Here is a 20,930-nt window from a genome sequence, read left to right as displayed (position 1 = left end):
TCAGTGAGACAGAGGAGGGACAGGTACAGGGACCAGGAGCTCAGGCATTCCCCTAAAGGACCCTGAGCCCTCAAGGAGGATGTGCACAAAGGGCAGGAGAGAGCCTGGGAGGCTGGGGAGGGGGCTATCCATCCACAAAGTGCCTCAAGGCAGTGGAGAGCCACGGAAGGCTTCTAAACAGGGTAGCGACATGTCTGTACTGAACTGGATCGTCAGGTCAGAAGAGTGGGGCAGGTGATGCCGTCACAGCCATGGGGATGGGGACAGGCCAGAGGGAGAATACCTGTGATTCAGGTTGAGATGTGATTCCGCCACTGCCTGGCCCTGGCCCTGGGCAGTCACTTCCCTCTGAGCCTGTTTCCCCTTCTAGAAAATGGGGATACTATAGGGTAACGTTTGAGATTTAGAGGAGATAATTCATGGAAGGTGCTTAGCACCGACTGGCACGTGGGAGACGCTTAACACCGGCTGCCATTATCATCATGGGATGGTACCGGGCTCCAGGGGTTCCTGCGGACAGCTTAGGGACTCCTGCCCACCAGGGCCCTTACGCACCCCTGCGGAAATGGCCAGCCTTGTGCCTCCAAGCCTGGCATGGGGCCAGAAGGAGTGGGCCCCTGCCCCTCTCCCTCCACTTTGGGCCTCCAGGATGTAGTCCCTCCTTACCTGCCCTCGCTCCTCCTGCCTCAGCTCAGCGTGGTGTTCTGCCCTTTTTCACCCCGTTCCACTGGGGTCTTGGCCACCTCCAGATGCCTCTCTGCAGCCTCTGCCTGCTGTCTCCCACTTTCCTGGCTCCTGCACCGACGCCCGCAATGTCATGATCCTGGTCCCTTATTCTGTTTTTATCTGTGTTTTTCTTTCTGCCTCATGTCTCCACACCCCACCTTTGCCTCTCAGTCGCCGTATCTATATTTGTCTGTCCGTCTGTCTCTCCATCTCCGTCGTGGCTCCCCCCCAACCCCGTCCCTCTTCACATACCCTCCCACCTCGGTCTCACGATACAGAATAGCCTGCGTTCATCTGTCTGTCTCCCGCTCGCTGTCTCTCTCCCAGAAAAATGCCTGCGGGAGTGACGGATGGTCCATTAGAGAAAGATTAACAGGTGTGCACTTGACTAGAGAAACAGCTGCTGCAAGTGGGGGGGGAGGGGCGGGCACGCGGGTGACCTTTCCGGAGAGCGGTGGCCTCCCCGGCACTCGTGGGCGGGAGTGTGTGTGTGCAGCGCGTGTGGCCCCGAGCTGAGTGGCCGCCATTACGGACTGTCAGCGGCCACACTTCTCATCCCCGCTGATCTCGTGGTGGCAGGGTGGGCAATTGGTGGCTTGGCTCGGCCGGGGATGCCGGCCCCAGCCTCTCCCCCCCAACTGGGGGACACCCCCCCCCCCCAGTCTCAGGGTCCCACTTCCCTTTTGGGACCATTTTGTGAGTCAAATGTAATTACAGATGGAAACGGGGCCTTCTTTTATCTGGGCTTGAGAGGACTTGGCAGTTTTATTAGGTTTCCCGGGCACGAGGCGGAAGGGCGGTTCTTTTTTTCTCTTCTCCTTTTAACCCAAATGGAATCACAGTCGGGCCCCGAAGGTGCCCTGTCACCTGGTGGAGGGGCTGGGCTGGGGCTGGGGGTGCTGATGGTTGGCAGCTCTCCCCGTCCCCCCCCAATCTTGCTCTGGCCGGTCCCTCTGCCCAGATACCTTCTCTTCTCCTCCCTCTCACTGGGTTCCCCCTCTCAGCTTTGAGGGCTCTGCTGAGATGTCACTTCTTCCAGGAAGGTGCCCCTGCAGGCACCTGACTGCAGGATTACTGTTCCCTCAAAGCTCCCTCACCTCTCTCTGTTTTTAGCACCTACGGCTGTTTGTCAGCTGGGGGGGTTGGGCTTTGCCACCGGAACCTGCGCTTCTTGGGGGCGGGGAGGATGCCCTGATGCATTCACCACTGGCCATCCTGGGTAGCACGCGCCCAGCCCACCGTGCTCAGCTCACCTGTAGAATGCGTGCAACAATGAACGAGCGGAGGAGAGGACGGATGAGTTCAGGTGGAGTTTCTGTTGTGTGTGATGGAGAGCAGTTTGGAGTCTGATTTTGTGGCTCTGCTGCCTCCTGGCCGGGTGGCTCAGGGCGAGTCAGTTCACCTCCCCGAGCCTCAGTGTCCTTATCTGAAAAACGGAGGCACCAGCAGATTGTTGGAGGCGTCCGTAATTGTGCCGGATGTCGAGCTCAGTGCGCATGCTCAGGCCTAAAAAAATGGCCCTTCCCCTCTCTGTGATTCAGGCTTGTTGGTGAACAGAAACCCGGCACTTTCACAGTCCTAGAGAGAGAAGGGAGGCGCTAGAGCCCCGTATGGCCCTTAGCGGGGAGCCCTGGAATGAATATCATCTTACTCCACCCCCTCGTTTTATGGATGAGAAAACTGAGGTTGGGGGGGGAATGTCCCTAGAACCCTGTCTCCTAGTCATGGCCCGTAGTGTGGTCTGTTTGGGATTCCAGGGTTGCTCAGATGGTTCCGCTTATACGGGTGTCTCTTGCTGCTAAAAACCAGGAGGGAAACAGCTCCAGGGTCAGAAGGTGCTAGTCTCTTTCTGATCAGCCGGTGACTTTAACCCTTGTCCTCTCTGGGCTCTAGTGTCTTCCCCTGAGAAGTGTGTGAAGCCAGCCCCCTGGACCAGGGTGCTCGCAGACATTAAAGAGTTGGGTGGCACACAGTAGGCGCATGGTCTCTGTCTTCCCTTCTCAGGGCACAGTGGTCTCCAGCCACCCACAATCCTGACGTGGCCATTGCTGGGGAAGGGGAGAGTGAGGAGGGCTCCGTCGGGGGGTCTGCACAGGCAGAGGTTAATGGTGGGAGCCTTGGAGGCAGGCTGCCTGAGTTCAGATACCGGCTCTGCCTCTTACCAGCCCCACAGCCGAAGGCAGGGGCTGGCCTTCTCCGAACCTGCTTCTTCATCTGCAAAATGGATTCTTATGGGATTAAGTGACATGACGCCTGTAAAGTTCAAAAAAACAGGTCCTGTGTGTGGTAAGTGCTTCCTAAGTGGGATAGGGTCATGGGCAAACAGGGGTCATGGGCAAACAGGGAGTTTCTGGCGTCGACTGGCCTGTCTTCTTGTCTTGCTCTGCATCAGCTTCCAAGACTCCTTCCTCCCTCCCTCCCTCCTTCCTTCCATGTTTATTTACTTGAGAGAGAGAGAGAGAGAGAGAGAGAGAGAGAGAGAGCAGGGGAGGGACAGAGAGAGAGGGAGACACAGAATCTGAAGCAGTCTCCAGGCTCTAAGCTGTCAGCACAGAGCCCGATGCGGGGCTTGAACTCATGAACCACGAGATCATGACCTGAGCTGAAGTCAGACACTCAACCCACTGAGCCACCCAGGCGCCCCTTCCAAGCCTGCTTTCTGATAGGTCCCCTCAGTGTGCAGTACCAGCATCGTTTCCAAATGTGTGGAAGGCCAGCCCCGTGGGGTCCCCCCATGTCAGTGGACTCTTAATGACAACAGAGGTACAGCAGAGTTGTGAGGCTCTCAAGGCCGTTGCGGTCCAGCGAAGAAATTGACCTGCCAGCTCACTCAGCCTCCCCGCCTCCCTGGGGCTCCTGCAGCCAATGAGCGTCCACAGAGGATCCATGGCTGTGCTCTGGCCTGACCGGGGTCCCCGTTCCCTGTCCCTGCGCCCCCACAGCCTGAGGAGCTGACCAACATCCTAGAGATCTGTAACGTCGTCTTCACCAGCATGTTCGCCCTGGAGATGCTCCTGAAGCTGGCCGCCTTTGGGCTCTTCGACTACCTGCGCAACCCCTACAACATCTTTGACAGCATCATCGTCATCATCAGGTGCTGCCCCTGCTGCCAGCGGGCTGGGGGCCCGGAAGCAGAGTGGGGAGGGGGGTGGGGAAATCTAGTGCCCTGTCCCCCGCCGGTAAACAAAGCATGTCCGGGCACAAAGGAAATCAATTGCGCAGAAACCCAGTTCTCGAATATTTACAAATTTGTCCTCCAGTAACATACGTGCTTCTAGATTAATGCATTAAGTAGCAAGATCCAGCAGCAGGTCTTGGGACTACCGTCATCCCAAAGAAAGGATGGGTATAAATAGTGTTTGGGAATATGTCCATCAGCTGTTGTAAGATATAAAAACAGCGGTTTTGATCGGTCAAAAAGCCATAAAGATTGCTCATTCTCTGTGGCTTGTTTTCATTCATGATCTAAAGAATGGTAAATCTCGTGGAGAGGTCAGTGGCCTTTGTAGACCTACTGAATCCTAGCCAGAGACTGCTCACGGGGGGTGTCCGTGGACTCCAGGTCAAGAGCCCCTGGTTTGAGCATGCCCTGGAGCAGCGACGGCCCGTGAAACATGTTATTTGTGGGATGAATGAATGAGTGGATGTTCTCCATCTCTCTGCCCCCCCACTGGCCTCCCCTTGCCCTCCTCTCCCTCTGCTCTGCCCTCCGCTGAATGCTCCTGCCTCTGTCCCCTGCTGCCTCCTCCCAGCATCTGGGAGATTGTGGGGCAGGCGGACGGCGGCCTGTCGGTGCTGCGGACCTTCCGGCTGCTGCGGGTGCTCAAGCTGGTGCGTTTCATGCCCGCTTTGCGGCGCCAGCTGGTGGTGCTCATGAAGACCATGGACAACGTGGCCACCTTCTGCATGCTGCTCATGCTCTTCATCTTCATCTTCAGGTGAGCCCTGCCCACCCTGGGGAGGGCCGGAGCCTGGGGCGGGATTGGGGGGGTGGGGACATGGCTACTTGAGCTTCTCCAGGCGCCACCCTGGACCTGGCTGCGAGTCCTGATGCATCACCGAATCCCCTATGGCTCTGAGCGAGGACTTGCCCTCTGAGCCTCAGCGTTGGCTTCTGTAGAACGGAACCAGCGCTGCCCCTGCCATCTTACCCGGCCGTTCTGAGAACGACACAGGTGGGTGGGTCCCTTGAGCCACCCCCATTCCTCCCCCAGCATCCTCGGGATGCACATCTTTGGCTGCAAATTCAGCCTCCGCACGGACACAGGAGACACGGTCCCCGACAGGAAGAACTTTGACTCCCTGCTGTGGGCCATCGTCACAGTGTTCCAGGTGAGCAGCAGCACGTGTTCACGTATGTCAGGGGAAGGGGTTTCTCCCAGGATCGCCGCTTGGCTTGCTTTTCAGAGGTGCCGCTCGGAGAATCCAGAGAAGGGGGGTAGCTCGCCAGGGAGGCCCCTCAACTCCGGGCTCTGGCAGGCAGGTGTGGGTGCGGGGTCAGGCTGGCACTGCATTGGCTCTGGGAGCTGACTGGCCACCTGGTGCCCATCTCTGCCCCTCCACCCCCGCCCCAAGACCTGGGTGCATTGGGATTCTTCCGTGAGGCTATTTTCTCGCCATGGTTAAATGAGTGTGCACGGGTCTGGGGGGCAGAAGGAAGAAGGGTGGGCTCGTGGAGGGGCCGGGGTGGGGCGCGAGCAGATAGCAGACAGAACAGAGAGGATAGGGCTGTGGGAGCAGCCAGGAAGGAGCACCCATCAGCAGGGAGTGAGAATCAGGGCAGGAGGTGGGTTGTGGGCCAGCGGGGTGGGGGGCGGGGAGGCAGTGGGCAGCGCAGTGTGTGAGTGAGGGGCACGGGCTGTGCCAGGTGGGCACACTGCCAGCTGGGGCTGTGTCACGTGAGGTCCCTGGGTGTGCTGGGGCATGTGTGAGAGGGTGCTGTAAGTGCTCACGGGCTGTAGGGTGCCTTCAGGCTCCTCCACCCGGTGGATGCCTTCTGCCCTTGGGCTGGGCCGGGGCCTGGGGGTACCCCAGGGCTGACCTGTGCTCCCCCTCCCCCCACAGATCCTCACCCAGGAGGACTGGAACGTTGTCCTCTACAATGGCATGGCCTCCACCTCCCCCTGGGCCTCCCTCTACTTTGTCGCCCTCATGACCTTTGGCAACTATGTGCTCTTCAACCTTCTGGTGGCCATCTTGGTGGAGGGTTTCCAGGCAGAGGTGAGTGCGGCCCTGGTGGAGGAAGCACCCGCATGGGGCCTGGACCAGGCTGGGTGGGGGAGGGGTCTGGATGGGGGAGGGCTGCAAGTCAGACATCTAGCAGGGAACACTTTCCGAAGGAGGGGGTTGTCAATTAGGTGGTGAGCTTCTGGTCACAGGAAGCATGCAAGTGGAGGCTGCAACGGGATCCTTGTCTCTCCCTCGGAGGTGTAGGACAAGGTCTCTCCATCTCTGAAATTCTAAAGCCCCCGAGATCTGGATCCTGCCTCCTCCTTTCTCTGAGGTTTAGGGGTTACTTGCAGTCAGGCGGGTGTGGGCTTATGGGCTCGGTCCTTGTTAGCTTCTCACTTTCCTTTTCTGAGGCTCTGTTTCCCTGTCTGTAAAATGGGCATGAAAGACCCATTGAAAAATTCAGGAGGGAGGGAAGGGCTGAGCCAATGTGCATTCCAACAAGAGGGATGGTCTCCCAGGGTGACGCCAATCGCTCCTACTCGGACGAGGACCAGAGCTCATCCAACATGGAGGAGTTCGACAAGCTTCAGGAGGGCCTGGATAGCGGCGGAGGTAAACAGGTCTCCACTGTCACCTGGGGGACCAGGACCCTTCCCCAGAGAGATCCAGGGGGGCTCAGGGCTCAGCATCAGCTTTCCCCTTAAGCCCAGGCTCCAGGACCACTCATTCTCTGTGGTTTGTTTACATTCATAATGGAAGGAAACAGGCAAATCCCCCCAAAAGAAGTCAGTGACATTCATAACCCTCCTGAGTTCTAGCCACAGAGGTAGGTGCACTTCACCCTCACCCCTCCATGGTGTGGCCTGTTGGGAAGAGACAGCCTCAGGCCCCAGGACTCCTGGCTTCTGGTCCTGTTTGGTCCCATGGGGCAGCTTGGAACAAGCCTCCCCAACCCATGGCCAGTGTCCTCCTTGAAAACCGGGCTGTACCATTTTTGCCTTGCTTCCTAAAGTGGGCCCAGGAGTGAGGTTTCTATGATGGGTGAACACAGCCTGGCCCTGAATACAGGAGGCAGGGGATCCACTCACCCAAAAAGAAAGCTGACACGATGAACGCTGAGTAATGTGTAGACATGTTGAATCACTGGGGCACCTGGGTGGCTCAGTCAGTTAAGCATTTGACTTCAGCTCAGGTCATGATCTCACAGTTCGTGAGTTCGAGCGCCGCATCGGTTTCTGTGCTGACCGCTCAGAGCCTGGATGGAGCCTACTTCGGATTCTGTGTTTCCCTTTCTCTCTGCCCCTCCCCCGCTTGTGCTCTGTCTCTAAAAAAATGAATAAACGTTAAAAAAGTGAAAAAAAAAAAAGAAATGTTGAGTCACTACCTTGTACATCTGGAACTAATATAACACTGTATGTCAACTGTGCCGAATTAAAATCAAAAACTTAATAAAAAAAAGAAAGCGGAGAGCTGTGCAGGAAGGGTCCAACGGGGAAGGTGGGGGAAGTCTCCCCAGAAAAACTCTCTATTTCTGTTCCCATCCATGTCTGTCTCATGAATTCTTTCGTTCTTATTCTATTTGCCCCTCTTTCCGTCTCCATCTCACCCTCCAGATCCTAAGATCTGCCCAATCCCCATGACCCCCAATGGGCACCTGGACCCCAGTCTCCCACTGGGTGGACATCTGGGCCCCCCCGGGGCTGCGGCACCTGCCCCCCGCCTCTCGCTGCAGCCGGACCCCGTCCTGGTGGCCCTGGGCTCCCGCAAGAGCAGCGTCATGTCACTGGGGAGGATGAGCTGTGACCAACGCTCCCTGGTGAGTCCCTGAGGGGTGCTCTGGGTGGGTGCTTCCTGCTGGGGTGTATGGGGAGGGACCCTGGGGAGAAGTGCCTGTCAGTCTAGCCTCAGGCTGGTGCCCAGGTGTCGGGGACCAGACTCTCCAGCTAGAACCAGGCAGGGACCATGTGTGTTGCATTCTTGAGTGCCTAGTGCCAGAGTAGGGCCTGGCAACAAAGAATGAATGAATGAATGAATGAATGAATGAATGAATAGTGCCAGTGCGTCCGGTGTGGAGAACTGGGTTTTTATCGTGGCCACACTGCAGACGGCAAAGAGCTGGGCTTTGGGGTCAGACATACAAGAGTTCAAATCTAGCCTCTGCCACTTTCAAGCTGTGCGGCCATGAGCAAGGCCTCTCTGAACCTGTTTCCTTACCTGTAAAGTGGGAAGACTACCCTAACGTGCTCTGGCTTCCTCAAGGGAAGTGAGGTGGCAGGAGGAGATGTAACCACACCCTAGAGGCGCCCACACATCCATGGATGCAGATGGAGTGACAGCCGGGGCAGGGAGAGGGCCCCTGGGGTCTAGCCTGTTCTGTCACCCACCAGCCAGGCCTCAGCGGGTGTGCAGGCTGCCTCCAGTCACAACAGTGGGTCGCGTGTGTGTGGCGGGTGCGCTGACCCGAGCCCGGCTTCCTTCCAGTCCAGCTCCCGGAGCTCCTACTACGGGCCGTGGGGCCGCAGCGGGGCCTGGGCCAGCCGCCGCTCCAGCTGGAACAGCCTCAAGCACAAGCCGCAGTCGGCCGAGCACGAGTCCCTGCTCTCGGCGGAGCGCGGTGTAGGTCCCCGGGCCTGCGAGGGCCCCAGGGACGAGGGCCCGCCGCGGGCTGCGCCGCTGCACGCTCCGCACGCCCACCACGTGCACCACGGTCCCCACCCGGCGCACCGGCACCGCCACCACCGCCGGACGCTGTCCCTCGACACCAGAGACTCGATGGACCTGGCCGAGCTGGTGCCCGCCGTGGGCGCCCACCCCCGGGCGACCTGGAGGGCGGTGGGGCCGGCCCCCGGGCACGAGGACTGCAATGGCAGGATGCCCAGCATCGCCAAGGATGTCTTCACCAAAATGGACGACCGCCGGGATCGCGGGGAGGACGAGGAGGAGATGGACTACGTGAGCGGGCGCGGGGTCTAGGGGCGGGGCCCGGGGCCAGAGTCCAGGGGTACAGGGGCGGGGCTAGAGTGGGAGGGGACTCAAGGAGGGCGGGCAGGGGGCGGGGCCGGAACTGCCCACCCCAGCGACCCGCCCCGCTGGTAGAGGAGACCTCTTAGCCTTCCCTGGGCGGGGCGAGGGTTCTGTTCTCCTGGGAGAGGCCGCAGGTCGGCCGGCGGCCCCAGTTTGGTGTTTGACCACCGGGGTGGGAGGAGATGCGCCGCTCTGCGCAGCGCCGACCCGTCTGCACTCCCATCTTGGCCTTGCCAGACCCTGTGCTTCCGCGTCCGCAAGATGATCGACGTCTATAAGCCTGACTGGTGCGAGGTCCGCGAGGACTGGTCTGTCTACCTCTTCTCCCCTGAGAACAGGTGGGCGAGGCCAGGCTCGGTGTGAGGTTAGAGTAGGGGGTTGGCGTGTCCGGGAGGGAGAGATACTTGCCAAGCCAGGCAAGGCTCCTGGTAGCGGGTCTTCCATAGTCCAGAGGACCTTTCTGGCCCAGTGGTGGAGGGTCTGCAGGGCTGGGGGAGGGTCTAGGTGTTCATGCAGGGGCAGGGGATGGGGGCTCCCTGGGCATCCCTAGTCCAGGCCATTCCTGTGCTGACACTAGGTTGGCCAAAAACTCATGTAGCCTGGGGTGCTCACATCTGGAGGGGGCATCAGCAGGCCTCCTGGAGGAGGAGGCCTTTGTGCTGGATTTTGGAGGCTATGGAGATAGTATTCCAGTAGGTGAAGCAGGGGTTGTGAGGAGGTGGAGGCTGGTCCAGGTGGAGGGAGCAGCCTGAGGGAAGGCCTAGGGGGCAGAAGCTGGGGGCATCAGGCAATGTGTGTCCAAATGGCTGGAGGTCCAGGCTCAGAGCTTTGAACCGGTGTTTGGAAGGCCTTGAGTGCCAGGGCAGGATGGATGGCCTTTATCCTGTGGTGCCATGTGCTCAGGGGAGGCAGCTCCGAGTGGGCACCTGAACAGACCTGAAGTCACCACCTGTTGTGTGGCCCGAGAAGAGAGATGTCTGCTCCTCATGGCCATCCTAGTCCCCATGTGTGTCTGGGCCCTCTGGGGCAAGGGGCACACTGACACTCATGTGGCACCCTGCCCACCCTGCCCAGGTTCCGAGTCCTGTGTCAGACCATCATTGCCCACAAGCTCTTCGACTATGTGGTCCTGGCCTTCATCTTTCTCAACTGCATCACCATCGCCCTGGAGAGGCCCCAGATCGAGGCCGGCAGCACCGTGAGTGGGCGAAGCCTTCGGGCAGGGCGAGGGACAAAGCGGAAGGGCAGGCCGCCAGGGCCTGCTATGGGACGCTGTGAGGGGCTGAGGGGGCTAGGAGAGCTCAGCCAGGCCCCACACCAGGCACCGTGGAGGGAGGTGTGGTGGGAGCTTGCCGCTGGAGACGGGACGCCTCCTGAGACCCAGGTAGCAGCAGGGTGCCCCTTGGCTGAAGGCAAGAGGCCGCCCAGGGGGCTGAGCAGTTTGGAGAGCCCCCGGGCCCACAATATCTCCCTTCTTTCAGGAACGTATCTTCCTCACCGTGTCGAACTACATCTTCACAGCCATCTTCGTGGGCGAGATGACGCTGAAGGTAGCCCCCAGCTTCACCGGGGACCCTCTCCCACCCCCAGCGTGGGGGCCCTTGGCTCTGGGAAAACCCCTTAGAAAGCTTGTCACTCACCTGTCCCTCGGCCACATTCCACAGAGGGTGTGGGAGGCCCACCCCCGCTAGGTGCCAGGCCCTAGGTTGGGCTCCAGGGACCCGGAGGGGGTCACTCTCCAGGAGCTCATATCCTGAGGGAAAGGCGAATGCAGGGGAACATTTACAGTGTCACCGAGGTACTTGCTGGAGGTGTGGGGTGCAGGGGAAGGATCCCTTTCCGGATGCTGCCCACAGCACTTGGCTTTGAATCGAATTGGGTTTGCCAGATGTGCGGCGAGTAGGCAATGGGGTGGCTCGCCGGGCCTGTGTTTCAGGGGGGCAGCGGGGTACCTGACCCCTGCCAGACCATCCGCCCAGCCCTCTGCCTGTCTGCGTCCTGACCCCTCACTGAGGCTGGCTCCACCGCCCCGCCCCCCAGTCGCGAAGTCGGGCTGACTCCGCCCATCGCCCCGCCCCCAGGTTGTCTCGCTGGGCCTGTACTTTGGCGAGCAGGCATACTTGCGTAGTAGCTGGAACGTGCTGGATGGCTTTCTGGTCTTCGTGTCAATCATTGACATAGTGGTGTCTGTGGCCTCAGCCGGGGGAGCCAAGATCCTAGGGGTCCTTCGAGTCCTGCGGCTCCTGCGCACCCTACGGCCCCTGCGGTGAGGATGTGCCCGTGGATGGGGGAATCCCTGCACGTTCCGGTGAAGCGCCCGGGGTCTGAGTGGACCTCTCACCCTAGCCCTCCTTACCCACTCATTCCTCTGATAGCACGTGCCAGATTAGCAGGGACAGGGACCAGGCCGTTGAAGCTGTTCTGGGGGTGGAGTCTGGAAACCCTAGCGGGAGAGGGGTGCTGAAGAGGCAGGGCTGAAGGTGGCCCCCAGGACTGCTACCCACTTTCTGTGTGTCCCTGGGTGGCTCGCTGCCATTTCTGGCCCTCAGTCTCCAGATGATGGTGTGGTGTGGACCCCAGGGGGACAGGGGTAGGGCATAGTGCCTTCCTGTGCATATAGATCTGGGGTCTGAGGTTCTCTACCCTGGTGACTCTGGGCACAGTGGGTGCTGTCTCCAGACATGGCTGTGGGCTCATGGTGCCTCTGCCCCTTTCTGCCTCCAGTGTCATCAGCCGAGCGCCTGGTCTGAAGCTGGTGGTGGAGACGCTCATCTCTTCCCTCAAGCCCATTGGCAACATCGTCCTCATCTGCTGTGCCTTCTTCATCATCTTTGGCATCCTGGGGGTGCAGGTGAGGGGTGCTCAGGCTGGGCAGGCGCTGGGGTGAAGTTCGTGGTTGGGGAAGGGGCTCCATATTCCTGCTCAACTCTCCCGACCTTGTGTTGACCAGCCTGGGGGCTCAGGTGGCCCTGGTAGAGCATCCCCGTCCCTGCCAGTGGTGAGCTCTCAGTCCAGGGAGGGAGGCAGACACAGACCTAAACATCTGAGTGCAAAGAAGCCTGGGTAAATGGGATCACAGGGGTCCAAGCTACACAGAAACATAGGGCTGCTGGGAGCAAGAGGAAAAGCATCCAGAAGGCAGTGGCCTTGGCATTGGGCCTTGGAGGAAAAGTGATCCCGCAGATCATGGTGGGTGGAAGGTATTTCGGGGGAGGGTGGGCATATGCGTGGAGGTGAGCTCAGGAGCTCTGGCTGGCATAGAGACATGAGCCAGATGGTGGGCTGGGCCAAGGTGGGAAAGACCTGGAACAGCGGCTGAGGAGCTGGGGCCAGTTTCTCTGGGGCAGAGACTTTGGAGAGTCTCGGGCACAGGCAGGGCCTTGAGCTAACTCGGATTTTGGCTTGGAGCTCAGGAGGAGGACGGGACCTTAGGGCTGGGCAGGGAGGAGGAGTGAGGCAGATTGTAAAAGTGTGTGACAGGGGAACGGCCAGAATGACCTGGGCCCTCTGGGGTCTGAGCTGCTGCTGAGACCTTCCTCTTCCTTGCGCCGAGGCCCCCAGGCTCCTCACCTGGTCCTGGGTTTGGGGCTGTGGCTGCAGAGGATTTCCGGGCACAGGTGTGCTTTGGGGTTGCTAAGAGATCTGTAACAGCCACCTGGGCAGGAGGGGTGTGGTGTGGACTCCATGTGGACAGTGACACCGCCCCTTCCAGGCAGAGTGCCTGGGTCCCTAGAGAGGGTCCCTTTACTTCTGTCTCTCACCCTTGGGGATACACAGACAACTTTCTCCTGTTGAGTGTCTGCTCGCATCCCCGGGACTGAAGTGAGGTCTGAGAAAGAGCCCAGAAGTCAGACAGACCAGGGTGGGAACCTTGGCTCTGCTACTTTCTAAACCTCCTAGGACTTTGGGGAAATTACCTAACACTGCTGGGCCTCAGTCTGCGCATCTGTGAGATGGGCTGAGAGTAGCCCTCCCTTGTGTAGGGGGACTCGGTGAGGTGGTGTGGTCGGGTGCCTGGCCCACGTCGTGCACAGAGGGAGTGACCCTGCGGGACAGGTTCCTCTTCTGATTTGCAGCCCCCTGACCCCCACTCCGGGAGCTTCGGCAGACCCATCACTAACCCTGTGGTCCTCCCCCCCCCCCCCCCCCGCCCCAGCTCTTCAAGGGCAAGTTCTACCACTGTCTGGGTGTGGACACCCGCAACATCACCAACCGCTCTGACTGCGTGGCTGCCAACTACCGCTGGGTCCACCACAAGTACAACTTTGACAACCTGGGCCAGGTGAGTGCCACCTGCGTAACCCCTGCCCTGACCTGCCCCTCCAGTGGGTGGGGGTGCCGGCTCTTCAGTGCCAGCGGCCCTGGAATCACAGATCGGGCTCTGGTCCTGCTCTGCCAGGACCGACCCTGTGCCTTCTCCTTTCCAGGCCTCAGTTTTCTCTTCTGAAAAATGGGTGGGGGGTGGAACTCACCTCACAGGTAGCATGAAGCTTAGAGATCCTGAGTGCAGAGTGTCCCGGAAGTCCCTGGCGCTTAGTAGGTGCCTCAGTGGACATTGGTTTCTGGCCCCCACCCCCGACCCAGGGGACCCGGACAAGAGTTTTAGAGACAGCCAGACCTGGATGTAAGTCTCAGCTCTGTGCCTCTTATTGTGGGTGTAGGCTCTCTGAGCCTCAGTTTCCTCATCTGTAAAATGGGAATGTGATGGCCTACCAGCCAGGCAGTGGTGACAAAGTGTAGCAAAGCCCCTGGCCCGGGGTCAGGGCGGCGGGGGGGGGTTCCTCTTCCGGCACCCATCTACTTTGCTCTCCACCTCAGTGGGCTGGCAGGCCCCCTGCCCAATTCCTGCCTTGCCCTTTGTCTCCTCTCTTGGGGGCCTGCCAGGCTTGACCCATTGAGTAGTGCCCAGCTGAGAACCTCCACCTGGCTGCCTCCAAAGAGCCTCATGCTTCCCCCCACAATTACTGTTTCTTGAGGGCCCACCCAGGTGGCTAGGGATGATCAGCAGACCTGGCGGGTCACACAAGGAGGAAGCAGGATCGAGGTCTTTGTGACCCAGGGGACCCTCTGGCTGGCCGGATGCCTTTGAAACTCTCCCCTCACGTGACGAGGGATCCCTCTCCACCTGCCCCCTGGGAGGGGCCGTGGGGCCACTGAGAAGCAGTGAGTGGGCCGGGAAAGAGGGTCAGGAACCGGGACACAGGAGCTCCCCCGATCCCCTCCAGATTTCCCAGAAGCAGTCAGTGCCTTTCAAGTTGTTAACAACTCAATGGTTGATAAAACAGAGGTTTTAAAATCCAGGAAGCCAAGGGAAGGCCCGTGAGGGCATTTTATGAGGTTGTCCGTGACTCCCTGACCTCAGCGCCAGGCCCCGGCCCGCTCCCATGGAGCATCCCTAGTCCTTTCCCACTCTGGGCATGCTCGATGCCAGGCTGAAGCCCCTGGACCTGGAAGTAAGGTGTTCTCAGCGTGCAGAGCCATTGGGGGGAGTCACAGCATGGCCCAGAGCCTTCGACTCCTTGCTGGCCCGTCACCGGCTGTGTGCCCTCAGGCAGGTTCCAGCGTCTGTGGGTCAGTGTCCTCATCTGGGGGAAGTGACAACCGGTCTGTGATTCTCAGTTCCAGGCTCTGCACTTCAGGCCTCTGTGATCCAAGAGCTCACGGGAACACTTGCCCCTTGGCCTGTGAGGGCTTCACGCGTCTCCCGGGCAAGGAGGGCTCCCTGTGTGTCCCTTGCTCTGACCTCTTCCCGGGCCTGAGCCCTTTCCAGGCAGCTCTCTGCCATTCCCACCTGGCAGGAAGAGGATGAGTTTGTGCCCGGGTGGATGGGAAGGGGCCAGTGCAGGGTGGGAGACCCACTCCCCAGCCCTGGGGCCTGGACTGCAACAAATGAACGAGTGTTCTGGAAGCACGGGGGATCTTCAGCGGCAGGGTGTGCGACCTCTGGTCAAGCCCTCTGGTCAAGACCTGGTGGTCTGGTATCAGCGCACTTGGGCTTTGCACGAATGGCACTGGTACCGTCCAGCTCAGGAAACCTTTACTGAGCACCTACTGTGTGTGAGGCACTGTGCTGTTGCTCTGGGACCGGCCCGCAGTCCTGTGGAGGGGACACGAGCCTGCTTTGGCCTACAGTCCGTGCAGGAGCCTTGGCTGGTGTCTCCTGGGCATTGCTTCCATTTAAAGTCTCACGTTAGTGGGGGTAATTACCGCCATTTATAGACAAGGAAGCCGGGGCCCAGAGAAGTTGAAGAACTTGCCCCAAGTCACCCAGCCAGTGAGTGGCAGAGCTTGGGCTGTGCCCCGGCCTCCCGTTTCCAGGTGCTGGAGGCAAGCTTGGGGTGATGGCGGCAGGGGGCCCTCGTGTTTGCGAGGAACCTTGCGGTGTAAAATCCCAGCTGCCCCTCCCAGCAGACCTGGCAGGCAGGCACTTAAGTATTAGTGGCGTTCTGTGGGTGGGGAAAAGGGCACATGAGTTTTCTTGAATTAATTTCGGAACTGAACCCAGGACTCCTGGTCTAGCCCTCATTCACCCGCACCAGTGCCTGCCGGGTAGACGGCAGGCACATAGTAGATCCTCAGGAAGGGTTTGTTGGCATCCTCGGGGAAGGCCTCTTTGTCTCTGTGCCTCCTGGAGGATGGGGCAGGAGCCGCCTGAGCTGTCTGCACCTACCCCCCCATGCCCTCCCCTTTCCGTGTCTTCCAGGCCCTGATGTCCCTCTTTGTCCTGGCCTCCAAGGATGGCTGGGTGAACATCATGTACAACGGACTGGATGCTGTCGCTGTGGATCAGCAGGTGCGTGTGGGCTAGGGCCGGGGGCGGTGGGGGGAGAGGGATGCGGTGTCTTTGGGGCCCAGCTGTCTGAAACTGGAATCGGCAGAACCCACGGCCCCGCCGCGGCCCAGCCCACACCATCCTCGCCCGGGTCATCCACCGTCAGGCTGCTCTTGGGCAGCGGAAGTCATTGTTCCGTTTGCTTCAGCAAATCCCCCTGCCGTGCAAGGGTAGCGCTCCCAGCCGGCTTGTGCGCGGAGGGTCAGGGCCTTGTGCGGGTAGAACCAAGGGCAGGAGGAGGAAGAGGGGGGCTGTAGCAGCAGGCAGGGTCAGGCCTGAGGCGTGTTTGGGGAACTGAGCGTCGAGGGCAGGAGGTGGTGGAGGGTGTAAGTAGGGCAGCGAGGTCGGGAGGCCCCCCTGCGCGAGCCAGGGCAGGGGCCGGAGTTTCGCCCGAGGCCAGTGGGAGTCCGTGAGGGTGTCGGAGCCAGGGTCTGCTTGCGGGGGCTTCCCGAGCCTCTGCAAAGCGCCGCGCCCTGCGCCCTGCGCCGCCCCATCGCCTGCCTCAGCCCCGTCTGCTCCCCGCAGCCGGTGCCCAACCACAACCCCTGGATGCTGCTCTACTTCATCTCCTTCCTGCTCATCGTCAGCTTCTTCGTGCTCAACATGTTCGTGGGCGTCGTGGTGGAGAACTTCCACAAGTGCCGGCAGCACCAGGAGGCCGAGGAGGCGCGGCGGCGCGAGGAGAAGCGGCTGCGGCGCCTGGAGAAGAAGCGCCGGAGTGAGTGGGTGGCCGCACAGGGCGGGCCGGCCCGGGCCCAGGCCTCCTCCGCCTGCGCCCCTGGTCCCTCCGGTGCGGCGGCCGAGGCCTGGGTCTCACCCTGGGAGCAGGAAGGGAACAGAGGGTAGACTCTGTGCCCCTGGCCCTGCCCCTTCTTTCCGCATCCGCCTGTTTGGGTGACCCCGCCCCCTGTCGGTGTCCACCCGGAGTCCACCGGCGACTCCCCAGTGGCTCAGCCCAGCAGAGGGCAAAGGCCCGGACGCCTAGCCCTGAGCTGTGGGGCCCCTGCAGCAGCAGACCCGGAGCCCTTGTGTGCCCCGTGGGCATGTTTGGGGTAGATAGGGACGGTCACTGTCCCGCCCTCCTCGCTGCCTTCCCCTACCTCCTACCCCTTTGCCTTGTGGCCCCCTGGCTGGGCGGAGGAGACCTGAGTCTGACTCTCAAGTCCCAGGGTGTTCTCACGTCTCTCCCCTTGCTTCCTCCCTCCTCTTTGCTGTTCCCTCTTGTGCTCTGTTTCCCTACCTGGGCCCCAACCCTCTGTGGTCTGTGCCACTCCCCCCCCCCCCCATCCCCCCGCAGAGGCCCAGCGTCTGCCCTACTATGCCACCTATTGTCCCACCCGGCTGCTCATCCACTCCATGTGTACCAGCCACTACCTGGACATCTTCATCACCTTCATCATCTGCCTCAATGTGGTCACCATGTCCCTGGAGCACTACAACCAGCCCACGGTGAGCCCCAGCCCCAGCCCCAGCCCCAGCCTGAGGTCACATGGGAGGGTTGGGTCCTCAGTAGGACCCAGAGCCACGGTGAGGCAGAAGGGTCTGAGCAGCACCCCCATTCGGGGCCCTGTGCCCAGGGCGCTCATGGCCTGGTGGGACAAATGAGAGAAAAGGAAATGTCACTTGTTCCTGGGGAGTGGGGAGGTGACATTTGGGCCCTGCCTTGAACATGGGTACCAGTGACAGTGGTGTATTCAGTGTGTCTGCAAAACACACTACAAACATGAACTTTAATGCTCACAGCGGCCCGAGATGGGGGAGGGGCCTTTCTCTCTTTCATCTCATTTTGTAGATGAAGAAACTGAGGCTCAGAAAAAAATGCTACCCAAATAACTCAGCCTGTAAGTAGTAGAGCCAGGATTAGAACTTAGGTTTGCATTCAGGGCCTACTCTGTGGCCTCCACTACTACATGGGCATATGGAGCCTGGGGGAGGGGCCTTCCAGGTGGCAGGACCATCGGAGGCAAACACTGGCATGGGAGAGGTTGCCCAGTTCCCAACTAGTTACCAGCAGTGTTTGTGAGGGCCACATGAGGAGCACGTAAGGGCAAGTGCATTTTAAAAGCCTCACCTTGGGGCGCCTGGGTGGCTCAGTCGGTTAAGCGGCCGACTTCGGCTCAGGTCATGATCTCACGGTCCGTGGGTTCGAGCCCCGCGTCGGGCTCTGTGCTGACAGCTCAGAGCCTGGAGCCTGTTTCAGATTCTGTGTCTCCCTCTCTCTGACCCTCCCCCATTCATGCTCTGTCTCTCTCTGTCTCAAAAATAAATAAATGGTAAAAAAAAAAAAAAAAAAAAAAAGCCTCACCTTACCGGAGCTGGAGGAATGAAGGGTGAAGCGGAACTTCCATGTGAGAAATTCATATCTTACTTTAAATGACAGGAAAGGTATATTGCAAGTGCAGGGAAAAGGAAGGCAGCCATTGGCAGAATGAAGAGCAATTGTAGAACTTCCAAATTAACATGAAGAAATAGAATAATAATACCAAGTATTTCTTATGGGCCCAGCACTGGACTATTACCTCATTTAATTTGCATGGGAACTTTTTGAGGTAGGTACTATTATCATCCCTCGTTTGCAGATTTGGAACCTAAATCCCAGAAAGATCAAGTGACTTGTCCAAGGTCACATAGTAAATAGGTAATATGTGCCAGGCCAGGATTCATATCTAAGCAATCTGGTTCTTAACCATGACCCTTAACCATTATCTCATACTGTCTCCAAAGAGGGGTAGTTGGACCAGACCAGCAGAAATCAGAAAGAAGAAACAGCGATGTAAAATAAATAGTCCACATTAATTAAAGTGGAGGGAATAAAAGGAGATATATAAACCATTTCACTAAATGTGAGTGGACTAAATTCTCTCCTTAAAAGGCAGAGACTTTATTTTTAAGTTAATTGATTTATTTTGAGAAGGAAGCACGAGTGGGGGAGGGGCAGAGAGAGAGAGAGAGCCAGAATCCCAAACTGGTTCCATCCGAGCTGTCGGTACATGGAGCCTGACTTGGGGCTCGATCTCACAAACTGTGAGATTATGACCTGAGCTGAAATCAAGAGTCCGATGTTTAACCACCTGAGCCACCCAGGTGCCCCAAGGCAGAGAGGCTTTCTGAGTGGAAGAAGGTAGTGACAGATCATGGGGTTTGGATCATGCTTCTCTTTGCCCCCTCCCCCTGCCCCCCATAGTCCCTGGAGACAGCCCTCAAGTATTGCAACTACATGTTCACCACTGTGTTTGTGCTGGAGGCTGTGCTGAAGCTGGTGGCGTTTGGGCTGAGGCGCTTCTTCAAGGACCGGTGAGTGGCTTGGCTGGGCCGGGGTGGCAGCACTGAGTAGGCTGCAGGATGGGGGAGCAGTCCTGACCCCTGGGGAAGCCTGGAGCAGCCAGAGGAGGGGAACCAATCAGTGTCTGGGCACTGATGGCCGGCGGCCCCCGGGTGCTGCCTACAGCCCTGAACAGGAAGCGATTATGGTTCTTCCTTATGGTTGCAGGACGTTCTCCCAAGTCTCTTCGGCTCATCTCTCATGGGTTCTCCGCAACCTACAGGCAGAGCAGGGCATACCTCACACTAGTCCTTCTTTTCAGAGGGAACAAATGAGGTTCATAGAAGTTGATGGGTTAGCCCAAGGCCGCACGGAGGAGGCATCTGGCTCAAGATTGAGATCTAGAAGTCACAGCTCATTCCTCCTCCCCAGCAGGAGGCCAGAGCTGTTTATTTAGCCTGGTCAGCCTCTGGCTTGAGGGATTGGAGGTTGTGGGGGGCAGAGAGGGAGCCAGACCCAGTGGGGTCTGGTGGGGCTAGTAGGGAGGGTGGCCACACATCCCCGTGGGCCACAGCAGGAGGGTGGAGAGCTGGGAAGTTCCTCCTCCCAACCCAGGCATTTCTAAACCAGAGTGCCCCTCACCCTGCCTCCCACTCCTGCCTTCCTCTGCCCGGCTGAGCAGGTGGAACCAGCTGGACCTGGCCATTGTGCTGCTGTCGGTCATGGGCATCACGCTGGAGGAGATTGAGATCAACGCGGCACTGCCCATCAACCCCACCATCATCCGCATCATGCGGGTTCTGCGCATCGCTCGGGGTGAGGGGCGAGGGGGATGGGGTGGGGATGGGTGGGGGCAGGCTGGGACTCCCAGGAGTTGGTTGGGGACAGGCAGGGGGTGGGGCGTGGGTGGGTAATGGGCTGCGGAGCAGGGAGAAGAACGGCAGCCAGGGGGAGCACACACCAGACACACACTTGCCCCCGTGTGTACACATGCATCCTTGTCCGCAGACCGCTCACTGCACCCGCACCTCCTCATAACACCGTGACCCGTGCAGACCAGTCTCAGGCTGGGATGAAAGGAACCCGGGGCAGCTGGGAAGATTCCGGGATGCGGTTCTAGTTCCTCGTGGGCATGTGTCCAGCACTGGCTGGGCCCCCCAGGCCTCTATGCTTCTTAAAACCCTGGCTTCCCCCGGCGGCCCCCGCACCTCACCCCAAGGCTGTCCCTCCACTTCTTTCAAGAACCTCCTGCCTCAGCCCTGGCCCAGGTGCCTCTTGCTTTTCCACCTGCCACAGCTTGTGGCCTCCAGGGTCCGAGGTGAGGAGGGGCGCAGAGAAATTCAGCACCTCACACCGGAGCCCTCTTTAGCCAGAGGGAAGGGAGAAATGTGGGCGCCCATTGGTTGCTTTTATCTCACCTTGGTGAATTTCGTGCTCGCTGACACACTTTGCTCCCACTGCGCGTGCCCTCCTTCTCCTGGGACGTTTTCACACCGACGTCCACGCCTTGTGCCCACGTGTCTTTGTGCACCCCTCGTTCAGCGGCACGCAGGTTCTTCCAGCGTGGCGTCACAGAGCCGTCCCCTTTGCTCACGTGCGCCTCCACTTTTCACTTTGCTGCCTCATTTACACACGTACACATGTGCACACGCACATCGCCACTGGCCGGGGCTGAGTGGGCCGGGCTGGGTCTCGCCCGCAGTGCTGAAGCTATTGAAGATGGCCACGGGGATGCGGGCCCTGCTGGACACCGTGGTGCAAGCTCTGCCCCAGGTAAGAGCCACTCCTCCTGGCAGCCCGCCTGGCTCTCACTGGTGTCACTCCGGCCTCCACTTCCTTCTCCTCCCACCCGCCCGGAGCCCTGGCAGAATCGTGTCTCCTGAGAGGCGGTGTGAGGCAGGGGCTGTGGGAGAT

At 59.5% G+C, this 20,930-nt stretch overlaps 1 protein-coding gene across 1 annotated transcript in view; it reads left to right on the top strand.

The window, feature by feature from the left end:
- CACNA1I (calcium voltage-gated channel subunit alpha1 I) overlaps window positions 1-20,666 on the top strand; it is a 100,799-nt gene extending 80,133 nt beyond the window's left edge. Inside the window, exons 11-29 of the mRNA XM_040490775.1 lie at window positions 3,669-3,820; window positions 4,479-4,664; window positions 4,941-5,058; window positions 5,791-5,946; window positions 6,417-6,510; window positions 7,512-7,714; window positions 8,380-8,850; window positions 9,160-9,260; window positions 9,997-10,120; window positions 10,404-10,472; window positions 11,004-11,188; window positions 11,647-11,773; window positions 13,079-13,204; window positions 15,626-15,715; window positions 16,280-16,472; window positions 17,052-17,203; window positions 18,939-19,048; window positions 19,699-19,832; window positions 20,025-20,666. Coding sequence (XP_040346709.1) covers window positions 3,669-3,820; window positions 4,479-4,664; window positions 4,941-5,058; window positions 5,791-5,946; window positions 6,417-6,510; window positions 7,512-7,714; window positions 8,380-8,850; window positions 9,160-9,260; window positions 9,997-10,120; window positions 10,404-10,472; window positions 11,004-11,188; window positions 11,647-11,773; window positions 13,079-13,204; window positions 15,626-15,715; window positions 16,280-16,472; window positions 17,052-17,203; window positions 18,939-19,048; window positions 19,699-19,832; window positions 20,025-20,062 — 2,829 coding nt within the window. The 3' untranslated portion in view covers window positions 20,063-20,666. The remainder of the gene's footprint in view (window positions 1-3,668; window positions 3,821-4,478; window positions 4,665-4,940; window positions 5,059-5,790; window positions 5,947-6,416; window positions 6,511-7,511; window positions 7,715-8,379; window positions 8,851-9,159; window positions 9,261-9,996; window positions 10,121-10,403; window positions 10,473-11,003; window positions 11,189-11,646; window positions 11,774-13,078; window positions 13,205-15,625; window positions 15,716-16,279; window positions 16,473-17,051; window positions 17,204-18,938; window positions 19,049-19,698; window positions 19,833-20,024) is intronic.
- The last annotated feature ends 264 nt before the right edge of the window (window positions 20,667-20,930 follow it).

This window comes from Herpailurus yagouaroundi, unplaced genomic scaffold (assembly GCF_014898765.1).
Source record: "Herpailurus yagouaroundi ecotype Mexico unplaced genomic scaffold, PumYag 182, whole genome shotgun sequence".
NCBI classification, from domain to species: Eukaryota; Metazoa; Chordata; class Mammalia; order Carnivora; family Felidae; genus Herpailurus; species Herpailurus yagouaroundi.
Note: the sequence above shows the minus strand (reverse complement) of the source record. Positions and strands in the feature narration are given on the sequence as shown.